The 18,130-nt window shown below is 37.6% G+C and overlaps 1 protein-coding gene across 1 annotated transcript; it reads left to right on the top strand.

The window, feature by feature from the left end:
* The first annotated feature begins 3,551 nt into the window (after window positions 1–3,551).
* Window positions 3,552–17,715, top strand: TMEM45A (transmembrane protein 45A). Its single transcript, XM_007427459.3, has 6 exons — window positions 3,552–3,696; window positions 8,225–8,420; window positions 10,001–10,213; window positions 11,075–11,259; window positions 13,099–13,244; window positions 14,152–17,715. Exons 2-6 carry the CDS (start codon window positions 8,234–8,236, stop codon window positions 14,243–14,245), a joined length of 825 nt encoding a protein of 274 aa, XP_007427521.1. The 5' UTR covers window positions 3,552–3,696; window positions 8,225–8,233; the 3' UTR covers window positions 14,246–17,715.
* Window positions 17,716–18,130: the final 415 nt, after the last annotated feature.

An 18,130-nucleotide genomic window follows, 5' to 3' on the forward strand; every position in this document is an offset into this window, starting at 1 on the left:
GAACCGGTCATGGAACAACTGATTGGTTCAAAATAAGGAAAGGAGTATGACAAGGCTGTATACTGTCACCCTGCTTATTTAACCTATATGCAGAGTACATCATGAGAAATGCCAGGCTGGAAGAATCACAAGACGGAATTAAGATTGCAGGGAGAAACATGAACAACCTCAGATATGCAGATGATACCACCCTAATGGCAGAAAGTGAAGAAGAACTAAAGAGCCTCTTGATGAAGGTGAAAGAGGAGAGTGTGAAAGCTGGCTTGAAACTCAACATTAAAAAAACTAAGATCATGGCATCTGGACCCATCAATTCCTGGCAAATAGAAGGGGTAGAAATGGAAGCAGTAGCAGACTTCATTTATTTGGGCTCCAAGATCACTGCAGACGGAGACTGCAGCCATAAAATTAAAAGACACTCCTTGGGAAGAAAGCTATGGCAAACCTAGATAGCATATTAAAAAGCAGAGACGTCACCTTGCCAATAAAGATCCGCATAGTCAAAGCTATGGTTTTTCCAGTAGTAATGTATGGCTGTGAGAACTGGACCATAAAGAAGGCTGAGCGCCAAAGAATTGATGCCTTTGAACTGTGGTGCTGGAGAAGACTCTTAAGAGTCCCCTGGACTGCTAGGAGGTCAAACCAGTCAATCTTAAAGGAAATCAACCCTGATTGCTCATTGGAAGGATTGATAATGAAGCTCAAGCCCAGATACTTTGGTCACCTAATGCGAAGAGAGGAGTCTTTGGAAAAGATCCTGATGCTGGGAAAGATTGAAGGCAAAAGGAGAAGAGGACGGCAGAGGATGAGATGGTTAGATAGCATCACTGAAGCAATGAGCATGAAACTGAGCAAACTCAAGGAGGCAGTGAAGGACAGAAAGGCCTGGCGCGATATGGTTCATGGGGTCACGAAGAGTCGGACATGACTTAATGACTGAACAACAACAAATATAAACAAACTTTTCAAACTGCCAACTACTTAAAGACACAAATGCCAAAACACCTTAGGGAGGTATCTACCCGAGCGAGATTTGACCAGCTTGATACAATGGTTAGATATGGGAGGTTCCACTGTATCCCTTATAATGAACACACTTGTATCTGTGGAGCATCAGAGATAGAAGACGTAGCACATATATTATTTGATTGTAACTTGTATAAGAAGGAGAGAGATATGTACCTTGGATCATACATTAACCGAATGATCCATTGGGAACCACAGATTAAAACAACATATCTTATCTGTGGTCAGAACTTGAAAATAACATATGATACAGCTCGGTATCTGAGTAAAACAATACAGTTGAGATCTGCATGCGTGGGGTTGATTGTGGTATATTGTAGGGGTGACACGGAAATATGATCTGATCTGTCACTTATCTGTATACTTAATTGTTGTATTTTATTTCCATTTTACTTAATTTATTATTACACTGGGTTTTATTAACACTTTGTGTTTGAAATTTTGAATTTTGATATGGCCTAAGGGCTAATCAATAAACTTTGATTGATTGATTGATTGATTGATTGATTGAGAGAAATACAGCAGCTTTTGAGAAAACATTGACCGTGTAGGGAAAGAAAATCAGAGGGAACTGAATGGAGTCTCTTGAAAGAAAGAGACTCTTGAGCTGGTTAGCTCAAACCCCGAATAGAAATACTTCATTCTACAACATTTTGTCACAGGTCCCATCCTTTTTCTTACTTCTGCTGACATTTTTACAAGGGACATAACGGTGCTTTTGATGCTCATTTTCATTATGGGTGTTCCTGGTATAAGATCCCTGATGCTGTGATTACAAAAAAAAAAAAAAAATTATATAGCTACTCTTAGCTTTTCTTATTTAGTGAATTCAGTGGGTAGGAAAAAGAATTAGCAATAGAAAACATGAGGAAGGAGGAATTACAACTGGAAGATGATAATATTTGGGCCTTTTTTAAAATTCATGATTGAGGCAGAATGATTACACAGTGGTTCATCTGAATGTACACTGAATGTTGTATTTTATTAATGGCATGCAAAAAGAAGAAAATAAGATTTAAAATCAATTCTGGGCAAAAAGAGGGTTTTTTTTTAAAGCACTATGATGTGGGGACTTTTGTCTAAGATACCACTGCAAATCTCTGGTATACTTCTGCAGTATTTGTCTGAAAGTTGCTTTGTACACTGATGCTCTGCTGTTTTTCTTAGAGATTTACATATATAAAGCTCTTAATTATATTTGCCAACGTGACTGATCCAGAATAGGAAACTCTTATACTGTTTTCCCAGTGGTGGCTTACAGTGTCTTCATAGCATCACTCTGTTATCATTGAGATGATATAAAGGCAGTTGTCAGTACTGTGATTTTTGCACAATGGTTGGATGTTTCTAAAGTTATTCCAAGTCACTAGTGGGAACATTATTCTGGACAACACCTTCTTTTGTATACAGGTAGTCCCCAGTTTAAGAACAAGTTATGTTCCCAAAGTCTGTCCTTAAGTTGAATTTGTATGTAAGCCAGAACAATATTATTGTATAATAGTGTATAAGTAGTATTGTGTAATTAACTCAGAGCAGAATGTATTTAACTTGAATTTGGTTACTACAGGCTCCATTCTTAATGGGTCATCTGTAAGCATGCCAGCTGGGAATTCTAGGAGTTAAAGTCCACCCATCTTAAAATGGCCAAGTTTGTACAGCAATGGAATTTCAGGGAGTAATTGAAAATATACAGTATGTCCAAGAAGCACCTGCAGATTATTGATTTGAGGAATGAAAATGGGTCAATTATTTCTCCTTGCCGAGTAATTTCAGCTAATTTTAACAGCAACTTCTGTCTGTCTGTCTGCTTCCTCTCCCCTCCCCCATTTATGAAGTTATTATGGGGCTAACTTGCACAAATGAAAGTCTCTTAGTGACTTAGCACTATAGTAAGAATTGCCTATGGAACTGAATTTGATTAAAGCTATCTGCCAAATAGTGACTGTGCTGAAGTGTCTCCATTAATGCAAACAGAAACGTGTGGTTTCTAAAGGAAGCGCTAGAAACAGTCCTGAGAAGGTGTGTTGTGTGTGTGTGTGTGTGAAGGCTCTGAAACAGCTGGTTGGAATCTCTCACAACAACTCGCCCTCCCGGAACATCATTGGGGTCCTTCGATTGTGGTTTTTCGGAACCTGCGAGGCAAGGGTCTGCAGCTGAAATCCGAGGCTTTCAAGCAGATCAGCGGACACTCTTTATGTCCGCGGAGGACCTTCCACATCCGGACACTCCACCTCCCCGCGGCGCCACTCTCCCTCACTGCCACATCACTGCAGCCCTTTCGGCAGTGTTTCTCGCCTCCGGCAGAGGGCAGCTGTTCCGGGGTGGGCTTTCTCTCGGATGGACGCCTGCCAAAGCCCATCCGGAGGCGAGAAGAGATGAAAAACACCAGTGGAAAGCGGGAGGGGAGGAGGGCGTGGATGCCCCAGCGGTGGAGTCAGAAAGGCGCCTCTGGGTGGCTGTCGAAGAAGGCGGGTGGAGTGGGGAGGACTGTAACAGGAGCATCCCTGGCGGAGAGCAGCCAAACTCTTCCTCGTCACTGAGGAACGGTGACTTCTCCGGCACGTCCGCACTCTTGACTGTGGACGATCCTGGAGCCCGCACGTCGAATGCTATGTAAAATTCCAAAGGCTCGGGGGGTGTTTTAAGTTGCAAAGAAGCAGCGCAGGTTCGGTAAGCCTTTACGAAATGTTCCTCGGCGTTCTGTGTGTTTTACTGGCTTCTGCGCGAACAGGGAATGGCAAGCGGAGCCCTGATTCCCGGATTAGATAGTTTCCCGGAGCGTATATGGAGCATACCAACAAAATTCCAGTCTGACAAACATGCATAACGGAGACGTTTCCGTTAGTAGTGGCACTTTATCAATAATAGTAAGCTTGGACTCGTGGGTTTAAAACTTTTGAGCATCGTTCACTTTCCCTTGTTAGGCGCGATCCCCTGGAAAGTGTTCTTGCGCAAGTTCCATTGAGATACAGTACGTGGAACCCCTGCGCGGTTCAACTGCTAATTCATTTCAGCGGGGAGCGAAGAAGCGTTCCGAGGGAATGGAGGTTGTGTGGTAATCCTGGAACGTTTGTCCCTTGAGGAGTTGGGGAGATGGGAAGAGGTGGAAGAAGGGCGACACAAGACTGATGATGCAGAATTCTCCTATTTAATGTTTTCCTGTATTATTATTATTTAGTAGTATGAGCTAGAGAGGAAACACAGTATTTATAAAGCAATTCCTGTAAAAGTAGTGTGCTTTATTTGCTGTTTTGCATGCAGATCTTTTTTTATGGAGAGAGAGGGTCTTGCTACTTTTCAGAACATTTTATAATTTTGGCAGCATTGTACATATTTTCAAAGTCACGTAACAGAGATGCCTATGTGTGAGGATGTATGTATGTAAGCGCCATCTGATAATTTTAAATTTTATACCATAAACATTGACGTTGGAGTTTTTTAGTTGAAGCACTCAGCACTAGGATTAACTCTGGTTTGACTGCAGTAAACTAGGTTATTGCAGAAGTATGGTATGCCAATAACAAAGAATGTAAACCAAACCTGGAACTTCCAGCATCTTATCTCACAAAAACTTATTTTAGCTCTCCCAATCATAATTACAGGCAGCCAATTAATAAAGCTGAGGGCACTTACTCCAGGAGGATGGAAGAAGTCACTTGTAATTAACAGTAGATAAATATCTAACAATGCCAGTTCTACAGTTTGCTTCTTTCTTTATCACAGGTAGGGATGTTCCTCAAGGCTGTTAATATTTAAAATAATTTTAACTTCAATACATTGAACACATGACCGAAATTGTCCAATTTCTATTAGGTAATTTGTCCTTTTTTAAAAAAAAAATCTTAATCTATATGTACACAAATACCTGGTATCACCATAGTGATTCTGCAAAGTAAAGCTGCTGAGGAATGTCATCTTAGAAATAAATTGTTGGCAAGAGATAGAGAAGTTGCAGCAATTTAGTGCCCAAAGGTAGAAACAGGCTCCACATCAAAATCATTCATTCTAACTATTCAAGTTAGTAGAGAGAGCAATAAATAAGATTCTTTGTATCACAAATGTCTGCCTAATTTAAAGAGTAGTTTAATAAAATGTAAACAAGGCCAGGAGTCAATGCTGACTCAGAAGCACCAAAACAAGCAAACACCTACCTGTATTCATATAGGCTACCTGGACTGTATGTTTATTTTCCACTAATAATTCTACAAAAAAATGTGTGGTGTTGGCCCAAATATTTTATATGCTGTGATAATGAACACTTAATTTTTGAATGCAAAGGCTCTTTATTTTTTATTGGAATCATATCAGCCATGCAGTGTAAAGATTGCTTCAGGGTAAATCATACAACAATCCTAAAAAATGGGATCAGTAGTCCTTGCTTTATTTTTTTTGCCAAGCTAAGATTTGAATATGGATTCTGAGTCATAATTCTAATTCCTCATTTAAATGCATGGATTTCCTTAGGAAATAAAAGTTATCTCTAACCTTGATCTGTTATATGAATTGTCACAATCATGTAATTGTAACCTTCAATCAAAAATCAGTAATTTCTCATTAAGAGTGATAAAATTAAAATTCTCCTCTTTCGGGAGACATGTTTGTTGCAGTTTACAGAAAACTGTGATGAAAATATTGATCATTGGTTTATATAAGAAGGGGAAACATTCAGTAGAACACCATGTTTATTTAACTTTCTCTGTACTTCCCATCACAGAACAATTTTTCATTGTGCCTTACTTGTACACTCTGTAGCCCTATCAATAATACAAATTTGCTGGGATAGTCAGAAAACAAGACACAATTAAGAATTTTATTGTAGTCATTGATTTGCTACCATTTCAAGCATACACACACACACACACACACACACACACATAGAAAATTGGAAACCTTATGGGAAAACAAAGCAAACTGACCTTTTTATGAATAGAATTATGATCATTACCCATTTCTGACTGCAAGCTTTTCATAGGCTCTGTATCAGGGGCCTGGCTTTGATATGCCGACATAAGAGAACTTCAGTGGTTCCCTCAATGCCTTCTCAGTTCTCTGCACCTGCAGTGAGTATTGTGATGAAAATAAATTTAATGGCAATGAGGAAGATCAAAACCTTTGGAAATGTTTATAGCAAAAAAAGTATGTTTACCAATAAATAGGTGGTAAATATCTCCTATACAAGCAGATTTTGAAGTCTGGCAGTGATACCTTTCCAAACAAGTACAGTTCATAATGCTAGGCAATTTTAGCCCCAAAGTCACTTTTTCAAAAATGAGAAAAAATGGTTTGGCCAATTCTTCTGTATTCTTCAGAGTACGTAACACAGGCAAATATCAGTATGATGGAATATGATCTGTTTTAATTGAATTCGCTTTCTTCATCCTAACAGCTCAGCTAAGCGGTCTTACACATCATTTTAAAGGGACTTTGGGTTGGACTGATGAATCTGTAGTGGAGAAAATCCAGTATGTGTGTGTGTCTGTATCTGTGTGTTTGAATGTTGAACTTTGCTATTAATCCTCCTGCAAAATCTTGAATTGTTCTGCATGAAGAAGATCTCTCTGTGTTGTATGTCTGATCTCTCTCACACATACATATATATAGATGATCAATATATTTATTAGCTAATAAGATATAACCATGGAAAGGAAAAATGTTTAGTCTAATGAATAAACTGTACCAAAGGAAGCATTTATTAAAGAGATGGAAAGATATTATTGTGTTCATATGTTGTTTATTGAAAGCTTCTCTGTAAACATTTTTCTGTATAGCACACATAGATAACTGCAGCCTATCAGTCCATTGAATTATCTAGTCCAGAATTACAAACACTGACTGGCACTTTTTCTTCAGGATTTCAGGCCAGAATTTTTCTAGCTTAACTGTAGATACCATATATTGTACTGGGACCGTCTATATAAGAAACAAGTTTTCTACCATTGATGATGACCCTTCCAAATAAACAACTGCTCATGTTATTGAAATGAAACTAATAATATATGAGATCTTTCTTCCTTGGCCAGATGGTGCATTAAATTTCAACTTAAAAGAAGTGCTCCCATGTATAGTCCTGAATATTGTTCAACCAGGTGCCTTCTTGATGGGTTTGAGTACAATTTCCATCATTCTCAACTGAAAGTGTTTGACATATTTGGAAAATATCAGGTTGAGATAACTACATTATTAGTTTCAAAAAACAGTTAGGATGCAGTCCCAAACACACTTCTCAATATGACATTTACATGTTATGTGTCTTATCTGCATAAATCTCACTTGCTGAGGTTATTGGGATTCTGTACTTTATAAAGATATGATTAGGTTGTGTTCTGCATGATTTTTTCTTGCATCAGAAATACTTTTTGCTCAAACACCTGTATTGACATGGGCTCCCATATTTTGTAAGTTATTCTGACTGTGAAAAAATAGATTTTTGGACTAATATATCAACCACTATAGATTTTTTGGTAGAGAAATTTTGAATGGGAACAACAGACATACTATTTGTTATGCTCTGAAATACAGGTAGATCTTGACTTATGACCATTCGTTTAACAATCGTTTGAAGTTATGACGGTGCTGAAAAAGTGACTTACGACTGATCCTCACACTTATGGCCGTTGCAGTGTCCCCGTGGTCACATGATCAAAATTCAGGCAGTTGGCAACTGGCATGTATTTACGGTGGTTGCAGTATCCCGGGGTCACATGATCACCATTTGCAACCTTCCCAGGGGGCTTCTGACAAGCAAAGTCAATGGGGGAAGCTGGATTCGCTTAACAACTGCGGCAAAAAAAGGGAGTAAAATCAGGTGCAACTTGCTTAATGACCACATTGCTTAGCAATGGAAGTTCCAGTCCCAATTGTGGTCATAAGTCGAGGGCTACCTGTACATGTAAAGAAAATTTGCTTTATATCTTACCTTACATAATTCCATCAATGTTGTTACACTGATAAGATATCCATAAACATCCAATAGGAGAGAATTGTGATATCATTCTCTTTGTTACAAAGAATTTATAGTAAGGAATTTTGTATTAAGTAATTCATGAACAGTGTTTCAAAAAGCTCATAGTGGGTCATTCCTGCAACAAACTATAATTTATTATAACATCCAACTATAATAAGCTATGTCTTAGATTTGATCCATAAATATGAGATTCTTCTTAAATTTACTTTATTTTTTGAACTGCTTTTTCCACAGTAGAAAAAGATGGGCAATTTTAAGGGTCATGCTCTTCCTGGAAGTTTTTTCCTTCTGTTTGGCTTGTGGTGGTCTGTGAAATATCCATTCAGGTACCTCTGTCAAAGGAGAAAAACCATTTCCCTTGGTTCCAGGGCAGGATTTCAACGCTTAGAATTTACTGAGGGCATAATCAAGTTTGCCTTTGCTCTTATTGGTAAGCTTATATTTTTAAAAAGTTGTAATTCTAAATAAGTATGATTAGGATTTAAAGTGCCTATAAAACAGCAATTGATTTTTAAAAAAAAAATTATTAAAGGTGAAACAATTTATAGTTAATGTCAAACTGAAGTGTGGATTCTTCCTATTGTTGAACTTTGTTTCCTTGCATAGTGACCAGCAGATAACTCTCATAAGGATTCAGTGACAAAGGTGAACAACTAGCCTGTTTACTTTGTACCTTAATCTTCTGAAAAATATACATCCCAAACTTAATGTACCTCTAAGTAAGAGAAGTAAGTGATGTTGATCTTTACAGGGAGGAAATAACCGTATTTTGTTAGAGCTTCAGTAGAGGACATGGTGGCTTCTATATGCTTTCATTTGTCCTCATCAGGATAAGCATTCTATGGTTCTATGGGCTAGTTTATACATTCTGACTTATTTAATAAACCACAGTTGGCCTGGTTTACATAATACACTAAACCAGCATTCTCTAACTTAAGGAGTCGACAGTCCCATAATTCTGAGCAATGGTCATGCTAGAAAAGAATTTGGGGAGCTGAAGTCCTCAGTTTTGGAAAGTGGTTTCCAAAATGGTTGGGGAAGCTGCACTAAACTAGATGTTAACAAATGACTATGGCTCAGCATGATATGTGAATCCAGCTGGTTGTGGTTTATTCCAGAAACAATAGGTAAGGAAATCATGACTTAAAGTGAACCTAGGGATTACCTTGGTTACAAAGCACAGTCCCATTCTTAGGCTCTTGGTAGCCAGCCGTGGTCCTCCGATTAGGCAGGGTAGAAGCAACCGTCACAGATGAGAGATATTTGGTGAAAGCAGTGATAAGTCTTGGCCATTTCTCCTGGACTTACCCAGCTGTTCCCGTCTGTTGGAAGATAGAATTTTGAATGCCACATAGTCTACCCAGCACCTCCAAAACCAGCCTCCTGCCCTGATGTTAGTTCATCATTAGATGAACTAACTGACAAGATTCAACTGGCCATCTAAATAGCTTAGATATACTGTAGCAAAATATCCTGGACGACTTCTGTCAATTTTAGGGATGTAGTTTAAACATGAAACACATTTTATGAGTGTAAACATGTGATGAACCTCACAAACGTGAGACTTTGGTCTGTGATTTGGCTCACATTGTAGGTATTGCATGGAACGGGAGATGTTGTGACATCTGTTTCAAGAAAAAGAAAAATATCCAAGATAGTGTATGAATGTTTCCAGACAGACCATTGCCAGTGAAATGTATTTTGCAGATGTATCATTTTTTTCTTTATATAATTTTATTCATGGTAAGAAAAAAGATGGTGGACATGATAGGAAAACATGGGATGTTTTACAAATAAAATACACTATTGTCTGGAGCCACTTGTATTTTATTTCTGAAGCAAGCCTGTTGCACAGTACCACTCTTATCTGGAAGCAGCTCAATATGCATTAGTTATAGCAATGGTTGATTTTTTGCACAATAGGAATGAATGAATGAATGAATGAATGAATGAATGAATGAATGAATGAATGAATGAGGCCAGCATATTCCTTTGTTATGTTGTACCCAGGTATGATAGCAGAGCAGTTTGTTCCTGATGGACCTCACCTGAAGCTGTATAATTATGAAAAAAAGCAGTGGAATTACCTAATGAATTGGCAGCATGCAACCATGTACCTCTTCTATGGCATCTCAGGGCTAGTGGACATTGTGACTCACAGCACAAATGCCTTACCAGAGGCCTTAGACCGAATGATGCTCTCACTTGCTGTTTTTGTGGAAGGTGAGCTTATAGTATTTCACTGCACTGTTTATGTAGAAAAGTTTTCTGAATCCAAATGAAAAAGAATAGACAGAGTTTATCTGTTAAGGTAACCATGTCATGGAATCAATATGAGAAAGGATATACAGTAACAGAAAAAGGGGGGAAAAGTGGATGTATGAACCCTAAGAATTAATCAAGTAAGCAAGCAAGCAATAAGCATCTGTTTCTTCATTAGCAATATGTGCAAAATGGAAGATTTGTTTTACTTAGAGTTTAAGAATTCATTATATTTGAGGTAATTAAGCAAAATCATGACTGTCTGAGGATAAATTATATTTAGATTAAGCAAAAATCATTGTTTGTAGGTACCTCAAAGGTTGTTGTTCAACATACTAATGATGTAAACAACCAAAAATCTTCTGCAGTAGCAGCCCTGAATCACACTTACCTAGCATCTGCTTGAAGCATATGTCTCAAGTAAAGAGATGCGATTCTTGGACACTCTTTCAGTGTTGGGCAAGAGTTTAAGGCACTCTGGTTGAATTGTATGTTTCAATGAATCATAACTCAACAAAAGATGATACAGCTTCTATGTGGTACAAAGTTAAACGCAATGTCTTTCTGCAAATTTGAATGCATACACCCTATATATGCGCAGCTGTTTAAAGATTCAAAATAAGATCATGAGCATGGCAGTCTGTATTTTATAGCTCCTCCTGTGGTGAAAATAACAGCTTCCAAAGATTTTCTGTAACCTGCTAAGAGTCTTTGGAATGAAATACACAGTTCGCATGACACAAAACCCAAAGGTTTTTAACAGCAATCTTGTACAAAATGTGCAGAATAAAAAGTAGCTGAATTTTCATTCCCTTTCACCAGGATTTCTATTTTATTACCACATCCATGGGCGTTCTATGTTAGATCTTCATGTTCATCAGTTACTTTTAATAATTATCTTTGGAGGTGCCATCTGCATATTCTTGGAAGTCTTCTTCCTTGATAGCATTATTCTTGAGATGTTCCGAACAAGTCTCTGCATATTGCATGGAAGCTGGTTATGGCAGGTGAGTGAATAATTTTTCTTTCTCTTCCTGATGCATTTTTTAAAAAACCTTTGAGATTAGACCCAGGATCAGCAGATGAGATCCTTAGACAGCTGCTGAAGACTCACTGGACACCACCACACTCACTGCTTCATCCCTCTTCTTGTGCTTCTCTTTATCTATTAAGATGACTGCAGCATAATAACACTGGAGATCATTCTGAAGCATTGTACACAGTCAGAGTGATGGCCACCATTTGTTCTTCTATCACTGCCTGCTTCAGTCCTTTTATCTCTGTCTGCTTGTTTCCTCAGTGGAAAAGAGACTTGGCTGCTAGCATTTTCCCCTGCCCTGCTCCATGTAGCTCTGAGATAGTCTGAGAAAACAAATAAGGCAGGAATGGGAAACTTTTTAATGATTGGAGAGACATGTTTTTTTTGGTGGTGGTGGGGAGATGAGATGAGAGGGAGGGGAGATGAGATCCTTAGTCAGCAGAGCAGTGAGGCAATGAGATCCTTAGTCAGCAGAGCAGTGTGGATCATGTGACACATTTGGATAAGAACAGGATTTTCAGTTTGTTCTCCGTGAATTGTGGGTTTATTTTATTAAGCCCATTTTAGTGGGCTTTAAAGAAAACCCACTTTGGGATCTATGTTACAGTTTAAACATAGAACAATTATGTTATCTGCTTGTTTATTGAAAACAGAGGTTTTTAGGATTTAGCAGCATTTAGGAAGCCTTTGTGGATGCTATAATCTGATCATTCATTGGCAGTGTTATTAGAGTATTTTCATTTGATGCATTTCTTTTGGCCCAGGGCTACTTTACTTTGAAATGATTTCATATTTTCCCTTTTATAACAATGAATAGCTAACTTGAATATTAGAATAGAAAGAAAGAATAGCTATCACTCTGTAATTCTATTGTGGAATTTTAATTTAATTTCTATCTCAACTTTCTATCATCATGGAAACCTAGGTAGCATATATGGAGCCTATTTAAAGGTTAAGAATTGTGGTTAGATTCTTCTAGCCTGCGCAATGGTTATGACCTGCCCAAGTCTACATAGTGAGTATATAACAGAGTTCATATCTAAATCACCCTTTCCCATATCATCCTGGTATGATGGAAGTTACTGGGAAGTTCCAAGGATCTAGAGAATGCCTTTGTAGGAAAGGCTGATATAAAGCAGTTTTAACTCTCCATTCTTAAAATGGAGGTAGTTAATCTGTAATCTTTTTGATATATGCAGCCCTCAACCTCATTTCAAGAGGCCTTCAGCCTAACTGAAGGACTGTGCAAAAGATCAATTTAGATTTTTATTAGAATTCTTGGGAGTGAGAGAACAGAAAAAAAAAGTAGATATCAGAACAAGAATAAGTTTTATCAAACAAGCAATGGCATAAACTTTTGCTTTTTTACTCCACTCACCACATGCTTCAGCCCTGCTGACTATGTAGGAGAATGGATCTAACCAAAAGTGTAGCCTACCTCAGCCTTAAGTTGTAGTAATTAACATATGAGGTAGAAAGGAAATCTTACCAATTTATTTATTTATGGCAATCTATATAGCTGCCCTCTCAAAAAGAACCCAGGGTGATGCTAAAACACTAAAAAGATAAACAGAACATAAAACAAATTCCACCAAAGGCAATTCAACAATTGATAACAAGCTGTCATCCCAGACAGCTCTACAAATCTTCCTGATCCTATAAGATGATATTGTTTAAGAGATGGGACCTTAAGCATGGCAATCCTGTCAGACCTTATTGGAGAGGCAGATATAATTGGAGAGAGGCTATCCAACAAAACCCCTAGTATTTCTAATGCCCTTTCCTTTCCTTTTTTTTTTTTTTACAGATTGGATTTGTCCTTTACCCTCCAAGTGGAAGTCCTGAATGGAACCAAGTGGATCACAGTAATGTCATGTTTCTCACCATGTGCTATTGTTGGCATTATGCAATAACACTTTTTATCATGGCAGTCAATTATACTCTAGTCAGCTGGTAAGTGAACTCTACTGAAGAACTGGCATTCTAAAGAGCTCCACTTAAATGTCAAGAATTTCACATTTTATTCTTCACAGCAAAATCTCCATATATTCAAAAATGGGTCCACCAGCTGGGGAGGGATGAAAAAGTGCAGTGACCTACAGATGCATCTCCATTCAGCCTGTGGGTTTTGAAATGCATAATTGTTCCTTGATGCTTCCTTTATAACCTTGCAAGAAACAAATAAAGTACATATGTCCATATGCACAGTTATATAAAAGCTGTTCATATTAGTGCTGGGAGAATGTCACCTCCTTAATTTCTCCCTGAGAGTCTTTTAGTTAGCCTGCTTATTCTCTGAGATCTGTTTAGATGTAATCCTTCAGCTCAGCACACAGATTTGGAAGAACTTATCATTTATAAGTGAGGAAGGCAAAGGTTTTGATTATGCCTATCATTTTTATTGTCGTTGTTTTATAACCTAATATTCCCAACATGTTGCAAATCTCTGATTAGAATACAGGCTCAGAGGAAAAAAACATACTGAGGCCACAAACTGAGCCATGCATTAGATTTCATATATCATAGATTGATATTGCTTGACACAGATTGAAATATATTAAACTAGATGCCGTTGGACATAATAGCCTAGTGATGTCAGCCATTAAGAATGAAGGGTACATTTATCCATGTAATATCAATATCTATTCTATTTTCTTGGTCACGCAGTAATATAATAGAGTGAAACTTTAGAAAAAGAGGATTAAATATTGGAAAAATAGATGGAATATCAGGAGTTATTTTTTTTTAACTTTCAATGTGCTGTCTCATTTAAGAATAACCAGCCCTACACTTCATCACTGATTGGCTTAGAATGTGTGATGATTTAGCATGAATTGTTCTTTTAACTTTTCTTCTCCAGGGTGGTTCGTACCAAAATAATGCAAGTCCCATCTATGGAAATTGGATTATTGAAAACATCTGAGCGAGAACAGGAGTCAGAAGATGAAATTTAATTCCGCAGAAACATTTTCTCATAGTTCACTTTCTATTTTAGTATTTCTAGTCTCTGATGGTTTTGCTTTTTGTATTATTTAGACCTATACAATCTTGACATTAATTTATGAAACTTCCATTATGGCATTATTTTTCCCAAGCTTGAAGTAGAAACAGATGACATTGTAGCAGTGACACTCTCAAATGAAAATCAATCCTGGCCGTTAATAGATGGTGGACCTACACTTTCATTGCTCTTGGATAAACTGGGAAATGTCCACATATTTTTCAAAAGCCAGATGCAATCTAAATGCAACAGAAAACTGGATATATATTAAAATAGTAAAATGGATCAGTTATGCATTAAAACTATTTATAAATATAAAGAAGAATTTCTAGAGTAGATTCCAAAATTATATTTGTAGCTCTATTGCTTTGTTCCTTTTTTATTTTTATAATTATTTATTATCAAAGGATACAAAAAGTCAGAGTAGGGATATTTTGTTTCAGCAAATAATGATGTCACCAAATTGCTGTATATATTACTTTGTACGTGAAAGTTACCTGCAACAGAGTTGGCTTATTTTTATAAAAAGAAGAAAAATATATAAGGCCAACATGTATTTCAGATGCTTTCTACTTTGAATCCATTCAGTGCATAGAAGACTCAGGTCATGTTTCAAATCCCTATTTTGCTGTGAAGCTTATGCAAACCTTGGAGAAGTGATTGACTAGGTTCACACATTATGCCAAGTAATAGCCTTTTATGGATTTGGTTTAAAGCAGTGTGTGAACTAGGGCTGTGCAAATCCTTTGGCAAAGGTGTTTCACAGCATGCAGGAAATCGTATGAAGCAGCTTTCTCCAGGTCATTAAAGCACCTGTGCTGGGCACCCGCAGTATGTGTGTGTATGTATCAAAAAAGTCAAGATAGGGCTGAGCCAGCCCACCTCTTTTTTATGTGTGTCACAAAAAATGATGCTGCATACCGACTGAGAACTTACAAAGCACGGGCTTATGAAGAACTGTCAGGTAGGGTCACAGCTGGTATTTTTTGTGAAAAGTTGGTTGGAAATATTTGTATAAAACTATAAAAGCCTGTCATCAATGTTATTGCATATAATAGATGCTTTTCACAGATTAGTATAGCTTTACAAGATGTGAGGAGGGTTTGACTGATGACAATGAGTTTTTAACAAACCAAGAATGTTTATTTGTAAACAGATTTACCCCTTTTTCTCCTCATGCTAACATATCTTTGCAGTATTGTAGGGTGGTAAGCTTGTTTAGAATACCATGCTTCTTTATACAGAGCTCAGAGGTTACACCCATATACTGCCCACTTACTTTAATAACTTTAATAACAAGTGATTTCTTAAACTGCATAGGGCATGCTTTAAGTTTCAATTCATGGGCATCTGGGCAGGGGCAGTGACATCAAGTGAGCCACCACTCACTGAGGCAAATTATGTAATGTGACATCCTTCTGGCTTGTTCCAGATGCTTGTGTTTCAGTGAGTACTCCAGTTGGGAAATCTGCTCCAGATATTGTCCCAGCCTAAATATCAGGCTCCCTTCTTTCCCCTTGTATTTTATACTTACAAAGAGCTTCTACTCTGTGTGCCTTTTCCCAGCCAGACTCTCTCCCCATCTGTCACTGTTAACTGTCAATTGCAGCTCCTCTCCCCCTGCCCCTGCCCCCGCCCTACCCAGCCATGGGCATCTACAGGATTGCCTGAGTCACCTTCACCAAGCAAATGGTGCAAATTACATATTCAGGATGCAAGCATGTAATTGGTGGCATTTGCATGATGCTATGTTGTATCCAGTACCATTTTGATGGCCTCATGGCTTTGCCACATCTTCTTTTCTGTGCCTCCTATGAACATCTCCCAAGGGACATCTGGAAGTAAGGCCAGCATACTGGATTTATAGAATGGCATTTCCCCACAGGCTGCTTTAAGGAGTCAGTGATGCTTTCCAGTACATTAGAAAGCCCCTCTTCCAAGCATCTCCACAGACCTTGTTCACACATTGCTCTAAATCACAGCCCTTGAATGAAACTACCCATTATAGTTTTTGTGAGTGATTGTTTATGGCTTAGATTTTTGTGAGAAGGAGGCCACTGTGCCTTATTCAATAAACTATGATTAAAGCAAATCATAGTTTGGTATGATGTGTGAACTCAAACTATATGTCTTATACTACTTTACCTCACAGATTTGTTTGAAGAACAAAACATGCATAGTCTTGAGTTTCTCAGAGGAAGGGTAGCATACTTATGTGTTTATCTTTTTGTCTTATGAAATAACGTTGGCATTTAATACAGGGATAAGATGTAGCTGTGACTATCGCATAATAGTGCTCTTGCATCAGAAATACTTTGCTGCACATATACACATCACAGTTAAGAGTACATTTGAATATTGAACACTTCTGAAAATAGTTGATCATTTTTCTGCCAAAAATGAGAAATCCAGAACCAAAATAAGAGGAAAGGGATTTGTAAGTATGTTGCAAATGCTGATGAATCTGCATAAATGCAGTTTCAGAAATAATTATGATAATTTCATTAGAACTAAAATTCATCTCAACCGATTGGAGGAAATTGAGCAGACAGGCACACAGTCATGATCTGCTGCTTGACTTTTGATGATGAAATGTAAGGCCCTTGCTCTTATATCAAGGGCTTTTTATCTATAAATTAGATTTAGACTGGATGCGTCTTTCCAACCAGAAGAGGCAATGCAAAAATCTAGACAACCATCAGTTGGCAGCTTTGCTTTGCTGACTTCTAGCGGCCTGGATTTTTGCAGCCCAGCTCTACTAGCTTATGGTCAATTAGAGCAATGGTCAATTAGAGAACTAATTCTTGCGGAGTAGGATATTGCCATCTTAGCTGAAGGGCAGAGCTTATACTGCATAGGCTTACCTGTGCTGTATGTTAGCACAAGTAAGAAGCAATCAGTAGTGGTGATTCCTCTGTCCCTCCCCAATATACTAGATGCCTTTTATCCTTTCTCCAGTTTGATACATCTTTGCATATTGTGAGAAGGACCCTTTGAAAGAATTCTTATTTCTGTGATGCAATATGGCATGAAACAATACTCAGGAAAAACTACATATGTGCCTTTAGCTTTAACATAAAGTACATACTCAGGTTGGAATATCTAATTTGAGACAAAACATTAAGGATGTTAACATATTTAAAATATGTATGTTTTTTGTCTGTTTTGTTCAAGAATTATAAATCTGAAGAACTCTGTAGTTTTATATACAGAATATAAAAATGGCCATATTAATTACTATTTGAAATGCACTTTCTATGTACTCAATATTTGTGTTAAAACAAATTTTATTATTCAAGAATAAGGAAAATCCTCTCGGCTAATCACAGGTGGTTTGGTTCAAGTACTTTAAAATTATCAATAGTTATTGGCTTTTAATGGTACTGCAATGTATTATAGTGTACATTGAAATAAAAAGTTTTAGTTTATTATACAAGCACAATTGTATGCAATGACCTACTTTTTATTCTACAATGTATAGACCAATCTAGCTAATACGCTTGCTCTAAAAATCATGCCTTATGACCTATGGAAGCATTTTTTGTAGTTAATTAATTTTAAACAAATTGTAATATAAATGAGTCTTATGATATAATAGACAACCTGTGACCTGTTGGGTCATCGTTTCAGAGATATTTCCTTACCTAGACAGAAAAACAGAATAACCAAGGGCAAAAAAGCAGTGGGAGTGTGAGCAACTTACTACTTGCTGCTGGCTTCCCCAATGACTTTGCTTATGGGAAGCTAGCAGAAATGTCAGAAACCCTTCCTTCCTCCCTCCCTTTCCACATATAAGACTGCGAGGAAAACTGGACATTCTGGCATGTCCTCAAGGGCC

The sequence above is a fragment of the Python bivittatus genome, unplaced genomic scaffold, assembly GCF_059951505.1.
Source record: "Python bivittatus isolate LINGU-HERP-01145 unplaced genomic scaffold, Pbiv_v1 ctg000340_np1212, whole genome shotgun sequence".
NCBI classification, from domain to species: Eukaryota; Metazoa; Chordata; class Lepidosauria; order Squamata; family Pythonidae; genus Python; species Python bivittatus.